The sequence below is a fragment of the Plodia interpunctella genome, chromosome 24 (genome assembly GCF_027563975.2).
Source record: "Plodia interpunctella isolate USDA-ARS_2022_Savannah chromosome 24, ilPloInte3.2, whole genome shotgun sequence".
NCBI classification, from domain to species: domain Eukaryota; kingdom Metazoa; phylum Arthropoda; class Insecta; order Lepidoptera; family Pyralidae; genus Plodia; species Plodia interpunctella.
This window is the reverse complement of record NC_071317.1, coordinates 2,871,465-2,881,676: the sequence shown is the minus strand read 5'-3', so window position 1 is coordinate 2,881,676 and position 10,212 is coordinate 2,871,465. Positions and strand designations below refer to the sequence as shown.

General features: G+C 35.3%; 1 protein-coding gene across 2 annotated transcripts; it reads right to left on the bottom strand.

Moving 5' to 3' along the window:
- Window positions 1–552: 552 nt before the first annotated feature.
- LOC128680328 (uncharacterized protein) lies at window positions 553–9,854 on the bottom strand. 2 transcript variants are annotated; one of them, XM_053763393.2, is made up of 6 exons: window positions 9,628–9,854; window positions 9,425–9,540; window positions 6,995–7,192; window positions 6,187–6,349; window positions 3,120–3,286; window positions 553–2,559 (listed from the first exon to the last, which is right to left on the bottom strand). In XM_053763393.2, the coding sequence occupies exons 1-6, from the start codon at window positions 9,752–9,754 to the stop codon at window positions 2,350–2,352; spliced, it is 981 nt and encodes a 326-aa protein (XP_053619368.1). In that variant the 5' UTR covers window positions 9,755–9,854; the 3' UTR covers window positions 553–2,349. The 2 variants fall into 2 exon arrangements, with proteins under 2 accessions (XP_053619368.1, XP_053619367.1); XM_053763392.2 differs by having other exon boundaries at window positions 553–2,562; window positions 9,628–9,853.
- Between the last annotated feature and the right edge of the window lie 358 nt (window positions 9,855–10,212).

Below are 10,212 nucleotides of genomic sequence, written 5' to 3'. Positions count from 1 at the left end.
TTTCATTATTTTTTTACAAAATATATGTCGAGATTATTACCGGCTATTTTGTTGTAATCTATTATTTTTTTATTACGATGTTCCATTTTACTATACTGAAAGCGGCATTTAATTCAATTTATAATTAATAGGTATCATTAGAATAGGTTGAAAATATTGAGACTGGCTGAAAACAATTAAATCCGCGACAAAAAAGAAGCCCGGCCGACAAGTTTTCACAGTCGATAATAACAACAACGTGGCCAAGCTGTTATTGACAGTTCCAAAAATCACCACGGGACATTTTCGTGGCGCGGACTCTATTTATTATGCCGGCTGCACACTACCGTTGAACGCTGACGCGAATACATGAATATTGCGTAATTTGTATGAGTGACCGCAATGAAAAACCAGCAATGTATGCCGAATCCGTCCGTTACTAGATATGCAAAACAAACAAAATATACTTAGTAGCAATAACAAATACCACATACAAAATGCATGTAAACACAAAAAATGGGGAACCAAATATCGAAGTACATAGAAAAAACTTACCAGAATAAAAAATAGCGATTTATAATGAGATAATATATTATATGTTATTCCATAAAGATTATGCGCCCTTTCTAGTGATTTGCTTTTATAATAATAATGTGGCATGTTGGCTAAACAAATAGTAGTTATCAAACATATGGCGTGATTCGACCGTCATCTGGAGAAGCTCTCGCTTGTCACCTGGATCAATCAGAGGACGATAACCTACCGCCTTATTACTTGGTTCTTACAGTCGAATTTATTTTGAACTCCTCCATGAAAGGCGATCACGAAAGGGCTGAGTGGTGCGGAGAGGGGGAGGTGGAGGCACTAAAATAATCCGAAAACCGAAAACCAAGTGTGTGAAACCGAAAACAGTGCAGGAGTCAGAATCAATCTTTGTTATATTACTAGTACAATTAACTGCATCTCACGCATGTATACAAGATCAAATAATGGGCAAATTTGCAATGAATTTGAATAGCTTGACGTGTTGTTGACTGTACAGATAGAAGTTTACAGAAAAAGCAATCATTGGAAAGGGTCTAAGCTACAATTAGTGACCAGATTATGCTGTACATATATTATTCATACTATAAAACCTACTTAATATGTTCAACTATCCATACATATGATCTTCCGTTTATTTAATAAATGAAACTATTAAATAAAGTGATGGCTACAAAAATCAGGTTCTGGCGCGCTTCCACCGCGCCGCAAAATGGCGTTCGTTGAAGTGAGCTTTATGGCGTCCTATATAGACATACTTTACAGTGACAACAAGCTGACAGCAAGCAGACCGCATATTTGTTGTCAATGAAAAGTATGTCTACAGGGGACGCTTTAGAGCTCACTTTTCAATGAGCGTCATGTTGCCGTGTGGGAGCGGTGCGGTAGAAGTGTGCTATGAACATAAAACCTCGATGATTAGAAAAATAAGCGACAATAAAGGTCAGTGCAAACAGAATACGTATACAATACACATATGCGTATCGCTATGTCCACACACATGTGTGGACATAGCGTTACGCATATGTGTTCGGTCTGTCCCGATCTTAAGTCTTAATGTTAAATAAAACATAATAAGAATCTATGCAACTTTCTACAAGATCATACACCTATTCAATACAATACAATATCATCACATATTCATAAATAAAAATAAAATAAATACTTTCAGTCAAAATTATCAATAAGTATAGGTGAAGACAATGTATTGCTAAAACTAGATGTTGCAGCTATAATACAAAGTAATTATTCCAGGGGAATCAGTTTCTTTTTAATTATCAGACATATGCATACAGTTTTCTCTCGTAGTTGATGGCAAAATGAAAATTTCGAATTTAAACAAAAGATGTTCTTTGCCTGTTTTCTCATTAATTAAGAATTTATTTTCATAAAATCATTGGACTTTGTTTGTTGTCACTAGGTGAAATGAAATTACATGAAATTAATGCTAAAAATCTACCAATACAATATTTTGGACCAAAACAAAACCATATTTCAAATATACAAAACCACATTCTCGTTTACTAACTTTAAATCACTATTATACAAAACTGAGGTTATATAATTCATGTTAACACTACAGCGGACAGTCAACACCCTCTGTCTAAGGTTATGCCCGTTACTGTATTTGTGTCATCGGACCCGCGATACAAGCTTGATGATTAGTGCGGGCCGTTAAGTGTCGTCCATTCAAAGGTTAGTTTTTAAACAAAATTTTGTCAAACGTCAGTACTATGTCCGCCAGTGTTAACGAGAACTATCACAATTGCCCTTGCAAAACTAATTTACAATAGGAAATACAATTCTCATACCATCCTAAAAAAGCACTCAATACAGCCTCTTCCTTGAATGTTCCTGTCGTTTCTGGTACCACATAATGCCAAGCACGACCAATACTATGATGACTATAGCTATAAGCATCATGTATAGGAAGGTTTTAAAACCAGACATAGCCGGTTTTGAGTCTTCGATTCGCTCTCTAGGGGCCTCGAAAGAGATAGCTGATGGTATTATGTTCGATCTGTCCTCTTCTTTTACCTGCTAAAAAATTATGTATTGTTAAGAAAATATAATACTGTTTAGGAAAATAACTCAGGGTTTCTAGATTATAACACTGTGATCCCTAAATTCGATTAAGGTCAAGCAGAAATAATATGGGGTGCAAACAATAATCAGCCTCGTACACACAAACAGAAGGTTCATCTTCGTTTGCAGTCTTCTAATAACATAAGTTTTGTATGATGAATGAATAATATTTCACTTCCTTAATATTAATTGTGAAAGTACTTAGTGTAGTGCACGAAATAAAAATTCCTCAATGTTGTTATCAAGCGTTTTTATGCAAATCATCGAACAGTAGTCCGTAACGTCCGACGTCGCGGACGCAGGGCGTAAGTGTTTGTGGGTTTAGTGTGGGTTTGAATTCACTTCTCACCATCGAATCGATTCGAAGTGAGACGCAGCGAACCAATCACAGTGCGCCATTGTGACGCAACGAATTCGAATCGATTCAATGGTGAGAAGCGAAAGAAGAGAAAGAATGCAAACCAGCACTAACCCACTCTGGTTTACCTCTCAAGAAACCTTTAAAAACTCACATTTTCGAGTAAATCTAGCTCGTACATCTTGATAGAGATGATGTCGTGGTTGTCGCTGAGGTCCCCGGTGGTGGCCGACGCCCCGAAGTAGTACCCAGTGGGGAGCTGGACGTTTTCCACTTTAAAGCACTCCTTCCACGCGTTCTTGCCTTCCAGGTCCGTTGACACTGGAATGTGTCCAACGTTACATTTTATTCTCAAGAGATGATGTCTATTTTTTTGTTAATGATAATTAAATTAGTTGGCGCAGTTGGTCAAATTCGCGATTGATCCTAATAATTATACAATTAACTAGCGGCCCGCCCCGCCTTCGCTTGGATAAAACCATAATAAATTATATACCTAAACCTTCCTCGGAATCCCGATACCTATTGGTGAAAACCGTATAAAAATCTGTCCCGTTGTTTTTGAATTTATCGCGTTCATACAGACAGACAGACGCGACAGGGGGATTTCTTTTTATAATATGTAAGGATTATTAAGGAAAAAACGCATCTATTATCTGTGACATTTCTTTCCTTGCAAGATTAAAATCAATGTGCGATTTTGAACTATCACGTATTGGACCAATCACGAATAATATAAAAAAAATAAATCAAATCAATATTCTATAAGTAACAATGTCCTCAATATAATTGAAGAAGTTAGAAACGGTAGTAATCCTAACTAATATAATGCGAAAGTAAGTTTGTTTGTTTGTTACCTCTTCACGCATTATCTACTGGACCGATTGTTATGAAATTTGGTACACGGGTAGAAAATAACCCATAGGGTAATTTTTATCCCGAAATTCCCAAGGGAACGAAGCCCGGAGGCGCAGCTAGATACTTATATTTTTTCACTTAACATCCAATTTTTGTGAAAACTTTATGTTGATTTCGACTGTTCCGACTTCAAAATAATATTCATATTACGTGCAGTGGTATATATTCATATTCCACTGCACGGAGATTTATTTATTTTTACGACCATAGAAATCTAGGTATTTCCTTAGAGCCGGCTTTGATTTACGAGTTGTTTGAACAACCTCACTTTTATGGTTCCTACTGTGTAGTAGTACGATTCTTGTCTTACAAATACTCGACAGAGTTAATGTTGTGTACCTATATATAAGCATTGTTGGCACCGTAAATAATATAGCTAAGAGAAATGACGTACATATTAATATGTACAGTGTACAGACTCATTTGTTTATTTATAATAACTTTATAACATAAGAGAACACAGTTCCACAAGAAATAGAAAGAAAAATAAACACTACCATGGAGGAATTTCTTCCAGCTTTTTTTTTTCGTTTATTATATCAAACAATTACATACTAATTACATCTTAAACTAGGAGGAGTTTGTCTGACCCAACAAGATAATCTTTTAGTTACAATAGTAGCGACAATAAAGAGAATTCATAGACAGCTCTATGAATTCTCAACATAATAATTTATCAGCGAGTTATCATACTCAGTAAGCATTTAATAGGTTAGGCTTAAAGATTGATGTATTCTCAAAAGACAGAAAATCACTTGGAACCAGTTAGAGGACAAAATAAGCGATACAACAAAAGAAAGTTAAAATATTATCTGTGTTATCTGAATGAATAAGGTTGTCGTTATTATTTTATAGTTTTAGACATAATTTAATCAGATTTGGCGACTCTAGTATTTGTATGATAATATATCTATGATGTGCAATAAATTCATCATATTTCATATCATCATTAATGGCTACATATAGAACGCATCGCAATTCAAATTGTACCATTAGCGTTAATAGTATATACCAACAACTATTATTGAACTCAGGCTATCACATATCTGACGATATGGTCAATGTCACATACGACACAAAGCGAATTCTAATACAGAAATAAGTTTATCTCTAGAACAAGTTTTGAGTCACGTATCAGTTGACCACGTGTGGTAAACATTGTAGTTCTCTCTCATTTTCGCATGTTATCTGTTTCATTCGGGAATGTGACGTCGCGAAGCCCAAGTAGGTACAGCGTACAAAATAATTTTTAAAATTTAGATGATTCAGCTGTGATTTTACAAACCACCTACCTGAGGCAACCCTCCTTGAGAGTGCTATTGTGTCTATATCTATAGTGCCTATCAGCTTCTTAGGTTGTGTGTCCCTTAGTTGCTTCTTACGGCATTCACGGGAAAATATGGAGTGGTCCTATTCTAGGGTGGAACCACACGTTTAATCGCACATCTGACAATACGGTCAATGTATATAGGTCACAAAGCGAATATTTCCAATACAGAGATTAGTTTATCTCTAGAACAAATTTCGAGCCACGTATTAGTTGACCACGTGTGGTGAGCATTGCAGTTATTTATCTTAAAAGGGTCGTTGCCCTGATACGGTCTTTGTTGATTGATTCAAGATCGATATATTTATTTATATTTGTTATGGCGGTTACACATTACAAGCAAATAGTTCGCAAAACTCTGGCGGGAACGGCATACATTGCTTATTTTCCATTGTGGTAAATACACAACGTTCTCATAAATAACGCAATGTTCGTGCATTCGCGTCGACATCTGTCATAGTTCGGAAAAAATAATAATGTCATTTGAGAATATATAAAACCTATTAAAAGAAATTGATAAAATTTTATGGTCAAATTATTATTTTTTTATCCAACTTAGGATGATATCACTTATTGAGGCCAAACATTTACTTAAACTTAAGTCTACCACAGATTTTAGAAGCGCAGGTGAAGACGCGACGTAACAAACTTTACCGCAGCCATTTCTCTAAGGACGTCAACAAATATCAACAAATATTATATACTAGTTGCCCGGGGCTTCGCTCCCGTGGGAATTTTGAGATAAAGCCTATAGCAATCTTGGATAATGTACCTTTCTAATGATGAAATAATTTTTGAAATCAGTTTGGTAGTTTCGGATATTAACTGTCTCAAACCTATGTACCTTTCTAATGGTGAAAGAATTTTTGAAATCGGTTCGGTAGTTTCGGATATTAACCGCCTCAAACTCACAAACGCTTACCTCTTTATAATAATAGTACCTATAGATGGCATTAGTGAGCGCCGTCTTACTCACCAATAAGCGTGTCATGCTTGTAGATGATGGAGATGTGTGTGTCGTGGTTATAGTTTCTGAACTTGGCCTCACATCCTGACAGCTGAGTGTGTGTGCCGTCTCTGTCGTGGTCGTAATGCAGGGAGCCATTGTTGATCATCGCTGAGATGTACGGGTGTTGATGCTGTGAATGATATACAATTTTCAATTCGTTCAATTTAAAAAAAATCATGGTTTGCCGCTGTGGCAAGGACACACTGTATAAGGATGGCTATTGCCATTAAGTTCGTTTAAACATTTAATTTCTATACATACTTTGTGGGTTCTTGTGTGCAATAAAGAATATTTTCTCAGCAGTGGTTGTTTCGAAGTGCAAGTATTAATAAATATTATTTTATAGAGTGTATTGTAAAAAAGTGTCTGTGTGTCTATTATCGGAATAAATGCTTCGATTTTGACAGATGCTTCTCCGTTCCGTTTTCCTACTTCTTCTTCTTCTCCACTTCGCAAGGTCATCGCATATCCAATATGGGTGAATTTCACGACTGTTTGAATGCGGCGTGTAGCGTTTCATTAGTGTCGCACATTTTTTTTAATAAAGAATCTTTTTTTTTATTTACCCATTTATAAAATTAACATTGTACTAGTACTTTACTTATTTATAAAATAGGATAATTAAATTGATTACTGTGTATGGTACAATGTAATAAACATTAATGATAGCCCACGGCGGCGTTCAAAACGCACGTGAAATTCACCCATATGATGAACTCTGTCAAGCGACTTTGAACTTAAACTCAACAGTACAATAAAACTCAGAATAACTCACATTATGAGCACCATTATGGTTGCTATATGTGTCCAATATGATGGCCAGTCCGGAGAAGTAGTCCCTGCTACCAAAGACAGGTCCAGTTTGCATCCGATCTCTGACATACCATATCGCAAACCCGTCACCGAATAGATCCTTCCCTCTGCCGTGCACTTTGAATTGTATCTGTACTTCCCAATTGCGTGTGTTGCATGGCTGGAAAATAATAATTAATTAATTTTAAATATATTTACATGTTCCATTAGGAATTTACGAGAGAATGGTTAACATAAAAAAAGAGTATTATAGTAAACTATGAGATTAATTGTTGCCGGCAGCTTTGCCCGCTGTAACCTACGTTTGACACTGGGGTATTGTATCTATTCCAAATTTGATCAAAATCGGCCCATCGGTTTAAGTGTGAAAGCATGACAGACAGACTTTTGCGTTTAAAATACAAGTATTAAATACATAAAGGATTTTATTAGAACGTATTAGTAGAAAGTTATTTTTTTCCAATAGCTAATTTTTCCTTTTGCAAACACGTATGTTTCTTCTTCCACAAATCTCGAGTTGAAAGTATAAAAAATTAAATTGATAAAACTGGGATGGCAGTGCCAATAAGCCTAGGCTTAAGTTAGCAGCAGTAAAATCTGATAACTGCGTACAAAGGGCGGTAAGCAGCGAACTGTTCAGAATAGCCCATTTTTCAGTACTGGGTAACACCGACAAACCTCCTCCATCGGTGCGAGTACCGAAAATGATATATCAGATATAAAAGATTCTAGGCACTTTTTTAATTTTTTTTATAAGATAAAGTTTTACATACGCTTTTATTTTTATCTTTACATATTATAAAACAAAGTCCTCTGCTGTGTTTGTCTGTTCGCAATATACACAAAAACTACTGCACGGATTTTCATGCATTTTTCACCAACAGATAGTTTGTTTCTTGAGGAAGGTTTAGGTGTATAATTTATTGTGTTTTTATCCGAGCGAAGTCGGGACGGGCCGTTAGTATTATATAAATGGCAACTTATGGCTGCAATAAACATTTTTTTGTTTTTTAATGAAAACCCTGTTGATTTTTAGGAACAATTCATAAATAACAGTTTGTATATTGTAATAACCATTATAAACAGCAATCAATACCACATTCGCTAACAATTAGTTTCATCATATAATGTTACATTAAACATTCATAGATGAGAACTAATGAACTGTGAATACTATTGTTTGTCTCAAAACGTAATTAACAATAGAAAATAGGCATTACGACGATAGCAATAAAATTTAATTTCAAAGATTTCGTCGTTACCTTGGCTACATTTTTGTTCGACCTTATTACCAATTCATTGTCATAACTACCTCTGAATGCCATTATCTAAACAATTTAGGATATAAAGTGTTGCTTAAAGAAAAGCTACATTTCAATGTAAACATTTATTCTCTCCATGGAGGCAACGGTTTAGTTATATTAGGATGGAAACAAATCTACGACTTTTTTAAAGGTTGGCAAAGACCCTGTGATGCCAGGGCATCACAATATATCAAGGGGTATTGCAGTTATCCTGAGCAGTGGTGATCACTCACCATCAGGTGACATGGTTGTTTGCTGCCTTATTTTGTAAAAAGTAGCATGCGAAGAAAGGGGGCCTAGATTTCTGAGCTGCTTGATAGCTCAGAAATCTAGGCCCCCTTTCTTCGCAAAAAATTTTATTTTCAAATATCATGAAAAGTATAGTAGTAAATAATTGACCAACTACATATACCTAAGTACTCATATTCAACCTTAAGTTTTCGAAAACCACTTGAAAATTTTGCTAAAGAACCCATTATTACCCCTATTGTCACTATCTAAATAGGTAATCAAATTTTACTACATGAAACAACAGATAAGGGCACATAACTGACATGTAAAAACCATTAACAGCTTGAAAAATTACAATTTTTTGCTTTTTAAATGTTTATTCCACTGATCAATAGTTAAATATGCAGATGTTTGTCCATCTTTCACATCAATGTTATTTTTGATGTGGAACCAGAAAGGAGTGAGTCTACTTTTTAAAGCAATTTATATCAAAATTGGTTACAACAATATTCAATAAATCAGTTTTATGCAGTCAGAGGAAGGTATATAACAAAAATGAAATATTAAAGGAATTCAAAACTTTAGTTGATGATCAATCGGAAAGAAAACTTTTGCATTTTTTAATAAGTGTATTGCTTCACAGTGTGATAGAGGTCACAGACACAACCATAAAAACTAATACTTTTTTATTTGTATCTAACAAATAAAAAAGGATCTTTAAAAAAATAACCAAAGGACAATTAGTAAACTTTGGCTTCTAATCAGTTTACCCACGGCTACAACAAATATTTACATACTTATAGCTGTATGAAGTAATTGCCATCTTTATGGCATCTAGTTGGTTTTTATATACTTACCACAGTATTCCACAGTGCTCCGGATTTCGATTGTAAGTCCGGCGTCAAACGGACGTAATTCGTAGTAACTATTGTGCTACCTAAAAAGTCCCAGTAAGGCACCGACATTCCACTACCTGCAATCAATTAATTAAGAGTAATATTCATGTACATTCTGTACAAATTTGGTCTCAAGATCAAAGTCAGTCTCACGGGTCACTCACCTTGATACGGTTTTGTGAGAGAATGCTCCCTTCTGACATAGTCCCGGGTGTTCCATTCTGCTAGAATAGGACTGCACAATAACGATAAAAGCAGAAATTGCTCTAACTTCAACGTTTCGAGAAACATTTTAGTAAATTCGTAGGTAAACGTTTCACAAGAACTTCATCAAGGCAAGGCAAACGCCAAATCATTTGCGTGCGGTGCGGTGGTTGGCAAAGTTTGGCATTGGCAGCCGCTCATGGTCTTGCCATTAAATTAACTAAAATTTTCCGATAAAATAACAAAAACAAAATGAATGTGATAACTTGCCTCGTTGCCATGAAAGCTTTATATTTGTTACAAGCTTTCATTGTGTGTAAGTAATAATAATTAACTAGGTAATATTTTTGTTCGGGAAGAATCTTGCAACTCAATTTTGAAGCAGATACCTTGAACCCATTGAGCTGAAATGTTGTAATATAAGTTTATTTTAAATGACAATATTATTATGCATGACCAGATGGTGCAGCCGGGATAGACTTCCAATGATTGCTCAACGGCACTGTTATGAAAATTTACACGTGGCCTTAGTTCCGATGGTAATG